Raw genomic sequence first — 17,134 nt, forward strand, 5'->3', positions numbered from 1 at the left:
TAAGGCAAACAGAGCCTTGAAGAGCAGTTGAAAGAACTTGGGCAAACATGAGCATCCCTGGGTTTCCCATATCTAGTAAGACAACTAATGGAAAAGTCATAAGACTGGAGCCTGCCAACCTTGCCGGTCTTTATGGAGAGCCGATGCACTAGAGCTCTGAAGACAATCATGGTCTGCTTATGGTGGCAGCCACACATTTTGCTGTAGAAATCCAGTGTAGGTATAGTGGTTAAGAGCATAGAACTGGGACTCAGGCAACCTGGGTTGCAGTCCCTGCTCTGCCATGGAGCCAACTGGGTGACTTTGAGAGAGTCACAGATTCTCAGCCCAACCTACCTCTCAGGGTTGTTCTTATGTGGATGAGACTGAGAGTAGGAAGAGGAGAATGATGTAAGCTGCTCCGAGTTCAGTGTAAAAAAACTGGAATATAAATCTAATAAACAGATAAATAGTGATGCCTTTGGACCTCAAAAAGTTACCTGTATCAATATAATCTATCAATTAAATTATTTGAAAAGCAGGTAATTAATTCATTGAAGGCTCTAACTTAAGTCTTCACCAGTCCAAGAAGCTAAGCTCTGAACTTCTCACTTGAGTCTGAGAATTCTACAGAATTTGCACTGCATCTTCCTCTTTGAAGTCAAAATCCTTCCATACTCAAGCAATGTCTTCTCAATCCAATATACTCCTCTATTATTATTCACAGATTTAGTATTATTATTCCAGCATCCAGGCACAAGGCTCCGTAATACCACAGACACAACTATCTCTATCAGTTGATGATGTAGGCAATGCCCTTTGAAAGATCAAAGAGGAAAGGAGTAAAAAGAAGAAAAATTGCTTTCCACAAGAAAATTAAAAGCTAAAAGAAATTTCATTTTTTGCAAGCCTTCCTATTGACTGCATCTGCAACATCAGGTTTGTGGTGGAGATCAAACTTCTTTTCACTGGGCTGGATGCTCTGTTGTCTGACATGGAAAGAAGGAGAGGGGGGACTGCAAATGCTTAATCTTGAGGGCAGAATTCACAGAGCACTTTTTGAAGGAAGCAAAGCACGTGAAAGAGAAAATAAGTCTAGCGCTAGACAGGATGAATTCTGGAGAGAGGCCAACTTGACACAAGCACTCTATAGCTTGGTACCATGAAGAAAGCCGAAAGCCTGTGGCACCACCCAATGAATTGTCAGCAGACTCTCAAGCAACAGGGAAGTCAGCAGATTTTGAGGATCTGAGAATCTATTTCTCTGCGCCTGCAATCTAAACATGCTTTCTGAAAGCAATAGACTGCCTTCCAAGAATAATGCTGAGTGCAGTTTCCAAGACAAGAACAGATTCAAAAATTATTTAATGTGACATAGCACAAACTCAAAAAGACGGGAGAAGGTGGCAAAAGGAATATGAGCTTTGTTCATTATGACTGCTGTAGTCAAAACAACAAGCTGTTACATGCCATTCCCCCAATATACTGCCTTGGCATAAATGGCAAGATCCGGTTGTGATGAATTGTCTGATAACCTGTTAACAAGCCAGCAACCTGAGAATCACTGCTTCAATGCAGCAGCTTATAGTCACGATCCAAAGAAATGTCTTAGGTGCACCCGAGGGTTAACAAACACCAAAGCAAGAGGTTCTTATAAAAAGACATGAAAATGGTTGCCTTCAAATGCATCCAGGCATGACATTAGAAAAAGCAGGTCAAAAGCATCTTAGCACATGCAGCGCTGGTTCTGTGGCTCCCCAGATGTATTAGACTACAGCTTCCATGAATCCTAGCCAGTATGACCAGTGATCTGATTATGGGGGCTGTGGTCCAGAACATCTAGATGGTCCAACTAAGTTGTTTATTCCTGGATTAGTCATCGTTAGTGATTATACCACTATCATTACTCTTTCTTCTAAATTAAACAAATCAATCTAAACCAGACTCCTTATCCTATTAACATCATAATCGCCAGATTTCTTCTGCTTAGTGTATGCATTTGTAAAATGACTCTGTTTTGTCCCCTTAAACTCTTTATAAGTACCAGAAGTAGTAAAAAGAGGTTAAAAGGTACTTTTGTAATCGCAGAATAAGACCTTAGTTTAGATTCACTATTTTAGAGGACCTGGACAATTGCTCACTGTTCTATCCTTCAACACCAGGGAAAACAGAAATAATCCATGGTTTCACCATCCCAGCCCACTTTGAACGTCAACTGAATGAGTAGTTGTACTACGGAAAGTCAACTCTATGAACAAATCTTTCCTTTGTACAGTCGCTTCAATCCTGGCAACCACAAATCCACTCATAAGTTTGCCAAGGACGTGAGCACCAAGCTTTCTGATGAGCAAGATGCCGGCACCAATCAGATTCCTAATGCAGAAATCTTATTTTCTGCTCTCCTTCTTGGAAGTGAAGCTCCTTTAGAGCGGGAAAGAATTCCTTTGCTTCCCCATACCCTGCACAAACAGATGACCCCACCTCCCACTTTCTGAAGGCTTCTGTGCATGTGTCTGAAGACTCAAGTGAGGGGAGGGCACTGGTGGACCACAAAAAATGGCTGCCTAATAAGCCAAACCCTCTCCCACATTAACCCCACCGAAGTGTAATTGCAAGATACACATACGTAGAGCTTGTCTGCGGCTGTTCAAACGCTTCTTTAGGAATTTTCAGCCCTGGATTTTTCTTCCTGCCTGCAAAATAAAGTAACAGAAAGATGTTTAGAAAGGTTTTTCATTAAATGTTTGTCACATCTTGCAACAGAGGGCATGTTTGTAGAGTCTGATTTAATTTGACATAAACACCAGTCAGGTCTCCCCTGGAATATTCACAGTGCAGAATTATATTTTGAAGTTTATATTCAAAATATAAAGTTCCTTTGTTCAGATTCAGTTTGGATCTCATGTTCTAATAGATGCAAGAAACAGTTTAGGCACACATCTGCACATTCTCAATATTGCACTCAGTGTGGAAGAGTGATCTGATTTCCTGACATGGTCATTTTTCCCTGAAAATATGATTGTCGCTTTCCATGATATGAAGGAGAGCTGAAATTATACAGGTGATCTATGTGGAAAACCTGGAAATTATACTGGATGCTTGAGCAGGTCTTACAGTCAAAAGAGTTTTTGTATAGGGCCTGTCATTTGTAATAGCTCAGACTCTTCTGTCCTATTCCTCCCATACCCTTTTTGACCTCAGAATATTTTGAACTCACAACTGAAGCAACATATTAAGTGCTTTTTTAAATTGCATGAATTGAAGAATTTATCCCCAGGACAAAATTAAAGTTTTGTTAGTACAGAAATTAGGTTGTTTGGATAGAGGGTGTGAACTTCTACAGGTAGACACAAAGGTCGCGATGCAATGTGATTGTTTATACAGGGATAGGATAAACCCTTTTATAAATCCATTTAACCTAAAATGTGTTAAAATAGGCTTCTGAATCAGCCTCCACTATTTTAGCTTGCAGATAGATAAGGCACAAGCCAAAAGAGTAAATAAGCCAGGCCAGGCAAACAGAACATTATTTTAGCATCAAACAACCACTAAACTCTGGCTGCAGGCATCCATAGACTGAAAAACCTTAGGGGAGCTGATAGAACTGTCAACACAGTAATTATATATTTTAAAAAACCATAGGAACTGACAGACTAAAAAGAAAAGGGGGAAATCTTGGTCACAGTTGGGGCTATCACCCATGGGATCAAACTCCTCAAAGCCAGGAAACTGGAGGCTGATGTGCCCCAAGTTCAGTGATGACGTCGTGGCCTGTTACAAAATATGCCTGCTTTCAACTTATTCTCCATGCACCATCTTTTCCCTCCCTAACATGGAATACCTATGACGCTGACCTCAAATGGGGAAGTTTGTTTGTTTGTTTAAATCATTGAATAGATTTCTTCAATAGATTTCTTACATTTCAAGACCAGATGCTCCCCAAGGTAGCTGACAATATAAATCAGTAAAATTAGAAAGCACCTTTATTTATTTATTTAAACCATTTCTATGCTTTATTTATTTATTTAAAACATTTCAAAATGGCAGCTAAATTAAAATGTTATTTCAAATAATGGTGTATAAAGTTAATGTAAATATGAAAGAAGAGCCAATCCAGGAAAACTTTAGCCAGAGATAACTAATATAATTCTTAAAGCCCTTTTAAAAGCAGCTGCCAATGGAGCAAGCTATTCAACTCTCAGGACAGAATTCTGAAAGGCGCAAGCCGCCACTACAAGTGACCAGCAGACTTTGTTGGAGACCAAATCACAGCACCTGCCAAGGATCCAATGCAAGTGCTAGGCCTCAGTCCTTCAAGAGGTTTGCCTATATCCTCAGAAAAATATCCAAAGAATATGACTGGATGGTGTTCTCACTGCATCTGTCTCTGTAGCAGTTAAATGACAATTTTCATGTTATTGCTCTTGTAACATTGGCAATCACATGAATCTATTTCCCCTCCCCAACTCAACAAAAAGAGCATTTTACAAGTCTACTTAGATTATATATGCGTTTCACAAGATACATCCCTGGACCACCATCAGGTACTTTTGTGAACAAAATCAAAAAGCATGACTTTTTTCCTGCAGCATCTTTATTATTCTTATAAATATGGAGGGAGGGTTGTTGTTGTTTTTAAAGTGACTTAAAAATGATGGGAGATACCCCATCTTCTTAGGTCTCTATTGCAACATTAGTTAATTACTTTCCTTGTTAAAAATACCTCTCTCATAATTCAGTCTGTTGCTTCCAGCAATTACAATATGTCTGGGTTGGGAAAAGCAAAGGTGCCACTCTATAAACACATACCTTAATTTGCCCAACTAGCACAATTACATGTTGCCAGGGAGCACAAGCTTAAAGCATGTACAGAAAGAAGAAATGAAAGAAAGTCCTTTTAAAAACAAAAGCTAGCCAACTGTAACAATGGGAGTTTTAGAAACAGCACAGGACAACATGTTCCTAACAGGGCCGCAATAAGGCGATACTAGGAAGAAAACATCATGTCTTTGATCTCATTCTGTAAGTTCAGATCTTAGTTTCCAGGGTTACAGACAAAAGATTTGAACATACATCCCAAAACTCCTGAAAGAAAACATGCAAGGAAGCAAAAATGAGCCACTGTACCCTGCCACCCTACCCCAGTTCAAGTCAAAGCAAACCCAGCACTTTTCTGTTCTGAAGCAGAACCCTGACTGCCCACTTGTCTCACCCACCCCAGCAGGGCCAACACTTAAACAGTTCTGTGGCAACCTATCAACACTTTTCATTATCATGGAAGAGCCCAGGGCAAACCAGTTCACCTTGCTGCGGAAAGGCTTGCCATGAATTCAGCTCAGTTTTTTACCTGTGCAGATGCTCCACTGCATACAAAGAGTTTCCACACCTGCCAAGGAAGTCCTTTTCATGACAGATTATTCTTTTCTGTGCCTGATTCTTTTTTCTTTGCTGAAGCTGCTGGCTCCATTAAAACAAACAAACAAGGAAGCTTTTGCCCGTACGGAAACACAATGCACATGTGCTCTTAAGTAAGCAGGGCCCTGGATCAGTATTTGAACTCTCATTTCTAGGTTTGAGTCTAGATGCAATTAATATTTGCTATTTATAGCCATCTTTGTTCGCAGACTTGCAATCAAAGCCCATCCTTCCCCAGCCTAATGCACTCCAGGTGTGTTGGGACTGCAATTCCCATGCTGGCCGGAATGAATGGGAATTACAGTCTAACATATCTGGGCAGAACCAGTTTGGGGAAGACTGATCTAAGAATAAAAACTAACAGACATTCTAGACCGGCTGTGTGATTGTTTTCTAGAGAGATTTATAATAGCAAGTCAGCAAGCATTTTTCTGTTGGGTATAGGATACCAAGCCATGTATGCATGCCACATATAAGTATAGTCTTGTCAGGCTACAGAGTGGCATTTAATTTGAGAATAAATAAATTTGAAATAAATAAGTGTGTTTGTAAACAGTAGGTGGTCCATTCCCCCTCTGCCATTATGCTTTGAAAGTTCGTGGAGGAGATGCAGCCCAGAGATACAGGCCATGCTTTGCATGCAGAAGTTCCCAGATTCAATTCCCTTCGTGTTTCTGGGTAGGGACGGAAAACTCCTGCCAGAACACTGCCAGTCAGTGTCAATTATATCCAGCTAAAGGGACCAAAGTTCAAACTCAGTACAAGGCAACTTCATATGTGCCCTTTAAGGCCACTGAGAGCTGAGCAAACAGTTGCTTTAAAAGTGAAAAGAGGCAACACTGTTTTGGAGGGGACATATCAAGTAAGCATTTGGTCATATTTTGATCTGCAACGCTGACAGGTCGCCAAACTAAAAAAAACAAAACCCCTTCTCCAGCAATGTGTCTTTAACACCTGCATACGTGCCTCCAAGGAAACTCAAGGACCTCCACTTAACACCTGTTGCGTATTGGCTGGCTCCATGCCTTTTTTACTGTGGCAGCAGGAACAGCAAGAGGTCTTCCCTCCCCAGCCCCACACACAATCACACACACTTGTGGGCGCTCACACATTCTTCAGCTTGTCCTGCTTAATAAATTCAGCAAGAGGCTACTGTGCGATGAATCCCAGGCCAGTCATGACTGACAAGGCAGCTGGAGACATGCAGCATCACACCCACAGTGGAGAGACAGGCAGTCCTGTGGCCTATTCAAGCTGATCTTAATTCAATGACGCTCCAGTATCTCTTACTGACCACTACAGGACTAGTCAATAAGGCTAGATTTAAATCAGGATTTTCTACATAATTTGCAGGCATGCCTGCCTTACATGTAGGTAACTTCATTAAAATATTCCCAAACTGGATCTCTTTTACAGCCTGCTACCATTAAAGGTTTTCTCTTCCAAGGGGAGAAGTATAATATGATAAACCTCAGGCTACACACAAAAAAGATCCAAAGACTTATGCAGTATTCTGCTCAAAAGGGTTCACTTTCTTCTTTACTGCTTGCCCTGCCCACCTCACACTTGGCTTCTTGTGCAGATCTATTCCACTCCCAACAGTCTTGTATTCATTGCATTTTTTAAAAATGTAGTGCTTAAGAGGTAAGGGGTTGATTTTGTCTACACAGATATGAAAAGCAACAATGGATTAAGATCTTTTTTCTCAACTCTGTATGCTTATTTTATAATATTTTGCTGTGCAGAAGAGGCATGTGATTTCTGCAGACACAAATTTACAGCTTTGAGAACTGTAAAACCAAGCATCTGTGACAGTATCTTCTAAACAGAAAAACTGCCCAATAATCTTACAGAAACTTCTGGAAGAGCATGACATTGCAAATAGAATTCATTTACCAGAAATGTAAACATTGCATGACAAGAGACTCATGCGACATAATCAAAAATTAATCTTTATTTTATGATAAATAACCTTTGGACTATAATGTATCTTAAACATAAAATTATCTTTAGATTTTTCCTGAAAAAGAATTTTATTAAAACTAATTCAATTTAAACCAAAAAAAAAAAAACCCAATTTAATTTTTTTAAATCTATCCTGGACCACTAAAACAGGTTGGAAAGGTTTTGACCTTTCAGAGAAATGGAAGATCCATGAAAGCAATGCTGAGGAATGTTTGAGCTCTTTTTTATTTTATTTTTTTTTACAAACATAAGATCGCCATTCTTTACCCCCACTTATATCAGCTGCCCTCTCTATCTAAGATACTAAGCATATGTGCATTACAGTGAACACGTGCATTTCTGCCATGAATATTAATGAACATATGGTTATTACATTACATTTAACCTTTCTTTCTCTTGCAAGGAACCCAAGGAGGCTTAAAAGGTTCTCATCCTCTCCATTTTATCCTCACAACCATCCTGATGAGATTGGTTAGGCTGAGGGTCCACGACAGGTCCAAAGTCACCCAGTAAGCTTCATGGCTGAATTGGGACTGGAACCTAGATCTCCTGAGTCCCAGTCCTGCACTCTTAACCACATCACCATACCAGCTCTCATACGAAGCACCCCAAATTAAAACGTTCAAAATTCAGAAGCATGGCTCATATTAGCAGAGCTATTTTTTTAAAATGTTTGGTTGTGAGCCTAAGTGCTGGACAACTATTTTCAACATCCTTGACCACTGACTGGCTGTGGGCCAGGAACATAAGAAAATCCATGCTGGATCAGACCAAAGCTCTATCTAGTTCAGCACTCTGATCACCTGGTGGCAAGCCCGCAGGATTCCTCAAGCAAGATGGATGCAAGATCACCTCTGGCTCAAGTTCCTCAATAACTGGTGGTATGTAGGAGCTGGAATTCAAAGCACCTGAAGGTAATCAAGTTAGGAAAGGCTACCATGAATATGCAAACAGGGTTCACACTGGCCCTGCACCCATCCTGCCCAAAACAACTCGACTCTGCACCCCCTGGTTCAACCATCAGGCTAGTGCTAGGTGCTCCCCTTCACTCCAACCAGGTACCAAAGTACTTGAATCCAGGGGCTGGCAGCCTCACACACTAAAGCAATTAGGAAGCCCAAGTCACTGGAAGATCTTTGTTTATTTTGATGTAGTTATTGTTCAATAGATGAACTGGGGATTAACATTTAAAAAGTCAGGGCAGAACAAAATGTACAGTCCAGATTAGCAAACTTAAATTTGGAGTCAGACTTGAAGGAGAGAAGCTGGCTGTAACAGATATATTTAAACCAGCAGTAGGCAACATAATGCCTGTGGGCATCAGTGATTCTCTCTTGGTGCCCACCAAGGTGCCCTGCCCCCACCTTTAAAAAAGATAACATTTCCCTCCTCAAAGCTGTATATTACTCTGAAATAGGTTTCTGTTGGTGCTGAAAACTGCAGGTTCAAACAAGTTTAGTGTGTTGCAGCTCTGACACTACCTCAACCTGGTACCCAGTCTTTTCAACAGGTTGTTTTTTGCAACACTGTCTATGGAAGTCATTTTGCACAGGTATTCCAGGATTATCTCTAAATTCCAAATGTGTCCACAGCCCCAAAAGACTGCTTACCCCTGATTAAAGCAATGGCTTTCCCTTCACTCAAATGTCCAAATTTCAACAGTTGTCAGCTTAGAAAAAATAGTGGGGTCGCACCAAAAACAATCTGGCTGCCTTGAAAGTCTTTTGTGGGATTCGAAGACTTCATAATCTGATCTAGACAGTCAAATTTTGGTTTTGTGGTGCAGACTAAAAGGTTCTGTTGATTGAAACAAAAATATTATTAACCAAATGCTCCAACCTATTTTCACAGAGAAATGGGCTGGAAAACAAGTGGGGCAGTTCCTAAACTGCAGGAGGCCCTACAGGCAGGGGAGCTGCCTTCAAAATGAGACCATCATTACAGATCATTTTCCAGGGCTGTTACTTTAATGACACTGGCACAAGCACAACAGGTATTAACTTGGCTGTGCTAGAATCATTAACTAAAAGACCTGGAAAATATAATCTGTAAGAATAATTTTATTTACTTAGGCATCTAAGGGAAAAAAACAAGAGTTTATTTGGCAAGTGCTGTATTTGTGAATCCTTAGTAACACTGACATTTTCTTCCAGTAGCCAAGAATCTTATAACCACCCTTCTTAGAATGTCAATTTATGTAAATAAGAGCAATACAGAAAACTTAGAGTCCCCAAACTTTAGGAACCTGGGTAAATTTTCTCCTCCCTTGGATCCCCAGGTTGTGCCCACATATTTATGCACACACGGAAAGTCTCTTGAATTCAAATTATTTTTCTATTAGCTCATTTCAAAACTACAATTAAAATAAAGTTTACACTGCTGTTCATAGACTGCAAAGTAAAAATTACAGGTCAAGAGTTTATCGGCACCATCGCAGCACAAATTCATAGATCCATACATTCATAGAGCCAAATACTTAGATCCATATGGCTCTTCAAGGTTTTTACAAGGGTTGCCAGGAAAATCATTGAATGCATTTGCAGGCACAGAAGTGATTTGATAGTAGTTTTGCAAAAGAAATCACAAGAATTCATTTTACTAGATCCCAGTTTTCTCTGGTTATGTGCATGCATCTTCTTTTGTTCTAGCACTATCAGCCTTCCTGTCTATCTCTGTCACACACAGTCTGTGCCCTTTCTCTTTCCTGACCCTTGTTGTCAACCACTTTCTCCCTCTCACCATCCATGCTGTTCCACCCTACTATCCCCTGCCTCTCCTTGGGGGATCCTCTCCCCACCCCCATTGTTCCTTTCTTCCCCTGCTTCCTGGGTACTGCATCATATTACCTGTACCCAAACTGTCCTCTTTTGTCTCCCTGCCTGCCTTTTCACCTTTCCCATCCACATCCTCCTCCCTCTGCCCTGGTCCCTCTATTCTTCCCTGCCCCCAAGTTACTGCATCCTCCTCCTTCCCTCCCGTTGCCACCCAGCCTTCAACAACTGGACCCAAGAGTGAAAATGGGTAAACATCAATGCATGTTGAGGAATTTACAACGTTTCCAATAATTATATTTCTACTTATGTACTTATTTTGGGATGCAAACAGGATATGTTTGAATGATTTGTGAGGAGGAACTAAATTCTCACGTATCCCTTGTTCAGAGGCATTCTGGGGAGATGAAGACAGTAGACATGTAAAGAACATCATCCTGCTCTGCAGCACTTGGGCTACTCAGCAATTTCTTTAAAATAGATTTTAAAATTAGAAGGGACAGGGAGTATTAATGAGCATCACAGTACCCATCATCACCACACTGACCCAAGCAGGCACAGACATATACAGTAGACTTCCAACTATCCAGCCTGATGTGGTGGAAGGGCAGTCTGGATAACAAAAAAGCTGGATAGGCCAGAGTTCTATAAATGCTCACTACCCCACCCATGCCATTAAAAAAAACCCCTTTTTATACCAAAACCCACTCTTTTCACATTTTCTGACCTCTTAGTACAGGCCAGTACTTTAAAAATGTTTGTACTGTACTGTATGTTTTAAAAATTTATTACAGAAAAAGGAAGCCCAAGGATAAAAATATTGTACACATTTTAAGATAAATTTTGTAATGTCTAACTTAATTGCAGGAAACATAAAATCATGTACACTGTACAGTATGAATACATACACTTTCAAAATAAACAGAACATTAATGTAAAGCGTAGGCTTAGTTCTTACAAAAATTATTTAAACTTATTTTACTGTTCATTGATAGTTATTTTTTAACTAGGCCAGATAGTACAGAGGCCGGATAGTTGTGAAGCCGGATAGTCATGAGCTGGATAGTCAAGAGTCTACTATACTTGGATTTTAGAAAACACATTTCTTAAAATCCCTCACCAAAGGCTGCTCTCAGATAAACTAAGAAGTCATTGGATAAAAGGGCAGGCTTTCTTATGGACTGCTAACTGATTAAAAAGCAGACACCAGATGGCAGAAATAAATACAGTGGCTTGGGTTCTAATTTGCCTCCCCATTCACAAGAGAGAGAGGAGAGTCCCTCCTCCTGCTGCTGCATCTGTAGCACCCCCCTGCAACTTATTTCATACCACTCCAAACTGCCCTGCAATCCACAGGGGCAGAGTGGACAACAAGGCAAAGGAAAGAGAGAGGCAGGAAGCTCTGTTGCATGACGTCTGTTCTATTCACAGAAGGGAAGTTAGGATCCACACTATACTTTTCACATCAGAAAGAGGCAAGTGATGGAATACTCCACAGATCTGTATGGGGAAGGCCACCATACTAATCTGGGGGCTGGAGGGAGAAGCGATCCACCAAATTGTGAATATAAGCAAACTATTTTGGTTGGTGAATATTCAAGTAGGCCATGAAGAACTCCAAAACAAACCTCTCCAAACAGGGTGGACTGGGGATGTCAGGGCAGGGAAATGACAAAAGAAGTTCAGTTAAGGAAATGCAAAATAATGGTCATTGTGAATACCTCCCCAAATAAACCAAACCATACCAAATAAAATCCAAATTCACAGGACTCATGGTGACTATTTAGAAAATAGATCTTAGTCTAAGTAGTTCAACAAAAACAGAGCATGCAGAACAGCCATGAAAAAGGAAAAAAGCTAGGCCCAGAGATTCAAAATGGGACTAAACTAAAATGATCTGCATGACACCTTTATGTGAATATAGTGCAGCTATACAGTTCTGGTTGCCCCATTAAAATAAAAGTGATAAGGAAGAAACATAAGATACAGAAAAGCTACACAGGGAGAATAAAAATGGAGGGACATCACAAAGCAGCAGTATGCAATCTGGTGGCCTCCTAATGTTTGGAGCTACAATGCCTGAAATTTCCACCATGTACCATTCTGCCTAGGGCTGATGGGAGTGGTAGTCCAAAACATCCAGAGAGCACCAGATCATCTCCTCAGCAATAGAGGGGCAAACATTTAAGAGTGATATGGAGCAGACATTACAGAAAACGTCTGTTCTTTTCACATAATATTAACACTCATCTACTGTTTCTCTAGAAATGACTAATGGGCTACTAGTTGCCTTTAGATTCATGACAGAACTTGGAGAATGTGATGCCTCAAGGTGTGATGATGGTCACTGGCTTCAAATGGGAGCAAGACTTATTTGTTGCAGATTTAAAATCAAATGCAAGGCAGTACACCAGTCTGGCTCCAGCCTTCAGCTGTGCATGTGTGGGGATGGGGATCTGCGTTACTGTAACCTGTTGTCAGCCACTTTGAGAACCATTCAGTTGAATAGTAGAAGAAATAAATAATAAGAGCCACAATAATAGTTATCTGGTTGTTATATAAAAAAGCAGCACAGGGACACAAAATTAATTTTATCTGAGTTTAATTGCTATGAACCACTCAGAGAGCTTCAGCTATTAGGCCATACTGAAATGTAATTAAAAATAAATCCTCATATTCAGAGCAATGCATCTCTAAATACTTGTTCGGGGAGAAGAAGAGGCACGAGCTTTTGTTTTAATAACCTGTTTGATTTACTTCCCAGAAGAATCTGGCTAGCCACTATTTGAAACAGGATGCAGCCCAGATGGGCTGTTCCAGCAAGAGTCTTATGTTCCTATTAGCCAAGGCTATAAGGACCTGTTGCATTCCTTCAGCTCCCATTTGCAAACATTTACCATCCTTAGACTAAACAGGAGTCATTAAGGAAAGGCTTTTTCTGGCCACATCTTCAGATCCATATACATATAAAATAAACTATGAGACAAAACAGCCATTTGTCTCTCCAAAGAGCCTGGCACAGGACTACTGCATGTGAATTCCACTGCTCTCATAAGGACCCAATACATTTCTGAAAGAGAACAAATACAAGCATAGGGCAAATGCCATAGGCCTTTTCATTACCAGGCACCTGAGATCAATTCAAGCATGCAAAAACTAGGATGGTATAGTCCTCCCATGCCTTGCTTTCATATAACAAGCTGCCCATTCATGCTTAGGCTAAGCCATATGCTTTAACACAGAGGAGCTTCCAAAGAACAACCTAGCAATGCCAATGTAAAATCAGAGGTGACACACTTACAGAAAGGGCCTAGATTGTTCTTCCTACACAGCCTTTCTCCTCCCAGGCTGAGGCTATTACCAGGGGCCAGAAATTCAGCCACCAATGACAACTCTTCCTCCATACTACTGGATACATCCACTGCTCTGGATGCCCTGCATAAAGTTCTCCAGGAACTGCAGAGAATTCAAGGAGGAAGGTGTCTTTCACTTCAACGTGGGCTTTTGCAGAGGAGAGAAGCAGCACAGGTCTCTCCTGCTGTCTTTTAGAAAACCCCAGAATGAATGATGGGAGAGCAGAGCTGCCCTCGACAGTTCTGGGTAAAGGGTAAAACACCATCCCATCCCCAGCCACATCTCTCACTTGCACAAGAAAAATTAGGCTGGAGAAAAGAAATAAGAAGATGATGACTAACGGGGCACTCTTGAGGATATGGATTCAACAATGCTGGCTTTTCTCCCATGTTCTTGACACATAGAGTAAACCACTGGCAACCTGGTGCATGCATCTGTGAACTTCCCAGTGCAGAAAAGAAAGAAAAGCAGGACTACCAGAAGAGCTGGGTGCAAAAATCCAGGGGAAGGGGGAAGGCAGAAGGCAGAGAAGAAAGAACAGATTAACAGAATGGCTCAAGAAAAGATCGTGCCAGAATCATTCATGTTTAATGCAGAGATGCAGTCCTCTTGAAATTTTGGCTTATTGTGGCTTTATTATTGTTATTTTACTGTTCTTTATATTGTTGAATATTTGATATTGTTTGATATTTGCTATTATGTTTGATACTGTATTTTTCATTATGGTATTATGTATTATTTATCTTGGATTTTACTATACTGTTTTAATAGGTATTGAGATACTGAATTTGTATACTGCCCAGAGAAACCAAAGGGCTATGTGGTGGGATAGAAATGTAAATGTAAATTGAAATGAAATGAAATAATAGTGCAAGAGTGGCCCTTAAGTATTTGATTTGTAGAGCAGAGGTGCTTATTACCCCCCACCTGAGTTTATACACATTCCAAGAGATTCTTAAAGGCAACATCTTGTTGAGTATGAGACCAAGTGAATTTTGGCTTTGCAGATGCATACTACTGGGAGAGAGGCAAACATCATGGTTGAGGAAATTTATAGCCTTTCAATCCATGAAGAAAGCTAGCAACAACCTTAGAGCATATTAGGAGTGTATCTAGGAAGTCTTAGCATATACACTGTTACTTCTCCACAGGGCCGCTCATGTAATCCTGGGAAAAGTAAGAGGGATCAGGCATGAACTATCTTTCTCTGCATGAATTAGCTTTGAGTATTAAGGAAAGGAAAACCTTGAAAATGTGGAGAATGATGGCCCTGCTTTTTTCAAAGGGAACTTTGCCAAGGCTTTCTGCTTGCAGTCTCTAGGATCACTTTCTCTAATCCCAAATGTTTATACAGCAAGCCCTTAAAAGCTGCAGTCCATTTTCAATCCAACTCTGGACTTCAAGAACCCTGGGTGGTATTGGCACTCCTTGCAACCTCCAGAATGTAGCATTGCAGCTGTAATTTAGAGATACTGATTAAAGTTATAGTCATAGTTTGTTAATGCATGCATGCTGAGTGGAATACATCGCAATGCTACTTCCAGGAATTACCAGAATGCACCAAGGATTAGAATATAGATGGCTAGCTTTGAGAACATCATACCATCTTCCAAGCCTCAGTAATATCTACCTTGACTGGCAGCAACTCAAAAATATCTCTTAGACATAAAGCTTACTCTGCCTCATATGCTGTAGCTAAGGTGCTAGAGGGGTGCACAGACAGTTATACATGAGGTACAGTCCTCCTGGAAGACACCACTAAATTGCAGGTGGAGAATTCATATGCCACTGTGCAAGAAAAAAATCCCTGTGTACAGAAAACTAGCATGCAGGGAGTAGACTAAATGCAAAACCCTCTCCCCGATCTGTGAGTTTTCTACAGGTCAAGGGGCAATGATATGGAAGAGCATTCAGAAGAACACTGCTCCACTCAAGTCCAAAAAGGCTGTATGAGATCTGGGAACAGTCTAGATCTGTGTACCAAAGTGGAACTTTGGAGTCTTGGTCCAACTTCCCAATTTTAAAATTCAATGCTTACTTGAAAGCAGAAGAACACTGGGTGGCATGATTGCATGTGTCCCTGTAACTGCAGTCCAATCAGCCAAACCAGTCTTCACCTCATAATCCTCTCTCCAAGAAACACTGCAGCAAGAAAACATCATGTGGACAAATTACTTGTTCTCCTTTCCTCTGAGCTTGTCACGTTCCTTGCCTTAATGAAAAAAACAGAACTGGTGCACTGCATAGCTCGCACCACTTTTAAGCAGAAGTTCTGCCAGTGAGCTACTGCAAAACAGACACCCAGGGTGCCAAAATTTAAAAAGGCATATAATGTTGTCATAAAGCACTTCAGTCAATTTGCTAATCTCTCTTTAAAGATAGTGGTATCCAGTTATTCGTGAAAACAACTGGCTGCAGCAATGTTCAATGGTACGTTCAGAGTTCTACAAAGTATAGCCTGAATGTGCAAGGAGGAAGGCAGGGGACCAAAGCTTGGGAGGACAGCAAAACTGTTTTGTTTTTTAAAGCTGTATGTTTATTTGATGAATATGTATCCTGGGCTTTCAAGCAGCAGGTCCTTAAGGCAGCAAATAATACAAAACTGAAATTAACAATAGCACTGAAGCACACAGTTAAGATGACACAACAGCAAAAGTTCACAAGCAGCAGCCCTAGACCCATCCCACAGCTTCAATAATACAGTCTCCATTCCCAAGCCAATTGTTTTCCCACACTAACCATGTAAAGGTGTTACAGTATTTCTCCTGCCTTGATCTTGTCTTAGGAACAAATATGTGCAAAATGCTTCAAGTGCAATGTAATAACATAGAGAGGTATAAATGCAAAAGTGTTTTCTGATTTGCTGAGTTAACACCATACCCAAAAGTTCAAGACAGAACCAACAGCAATCAATTTGGGAGCAAACCTACTGAACACAGACTACACCAGTTACTCTCTGATGCATTTTGGGAGCAGTCTAACTTCCCTGCTGAAGATCACAGCATAGGATTAAGGCTTCAGTCTGTTTTGGAAGTACAGGTTCAAGTTGGAGAAGGACCATGGTTCAGCATCAGCTGTACATGCAGAAAGGAAGAGCATCTGGTGTACATGCAAAGACATCTCAGTTTCAATCCCTAGCATTTCCAGGCAGGGCTGGACTCTTGCCTGCTATTAGTTACTTTGGAAGCGGTCTAGCTCAGTATGAGGCAACTTCATATAGGCCAACCGATCTGACACAGGCCATCTGGCTGGGCCAGTCAACAGGACTGGGATGCAAGGACACTGCTGACCAGACGATACTGGTCTCCTCATCCCCATTAATATGGTAAGGCAGCACTACCTGTCCAGTTCTGCAAATGATGGGTAGCGCTCCCTTTACATCATTGGATTTTGATCTCACTGTCCATCTGACTAGTGTCTTTGTGCATTCAGCAGCTCCAACAGAATGATTTTTCTCTTCTTGTTGCCATTCGTTTTTTTAAGTGCTCTGACTTGTGCAAAGTCTAATGTCCAACACAGAAAGACAAAGATGCTTTACAAAATTAATTGATGTGAAAGTATGCATGGGTCAACAAATGTAGGTCAGCAGATTCCACACCCACCCACCTCCCTGCTGGGACTATAAGCCACAATTACTACTTCCTGACATT

General features: G+C 40.8%; 1 protein-coding gene across 1 annotated transcript in view; it reads right to left on the reverse strand.

Annotated features, from left to right (window-relative positions):
- Positions 1-15,583, reverse strand: part of LOC123030154 (dual specificity mitogen-activated protein kinase kinase 6-like) — a gene marked incomplete at its 3' end in the record, with an annotated part of 33,480 nt that extends 17,897 nt beyond the window's left edge. The window contains exons 1-2 of the mRNA XM_044443809.1: positions 15,523-15,583; positions 2,606-2,672 (exon numbers count right to left, since the gene is read on the reverse strand). Coding sequence (XP_044299744.1) covers positions 2,606-2,672; positions 15,523-15,550 — 95 coding nt within the window. The remainder of the gene's footprint in view (positions 1-2,605; positions 2,673-15,522) is intronic.
- Positions 15,584-17,134: the final 1,551 nt, after the last annotated feature.

This window comes from Varanus komodoensis, unplaced genomic scaffold, assembly GCF_004798865.1.
Source record: "Varanus komodoensis strain SLA01 unplaced genomic scaffold, ASM479886v1 scaffold424, whole genome shotgun sequence".
NCBI lineage: Eukaryota > Metazoa > Chordata > Lepidosauria > Squamata > Varanidae > Varanus > Varanus komodoensis.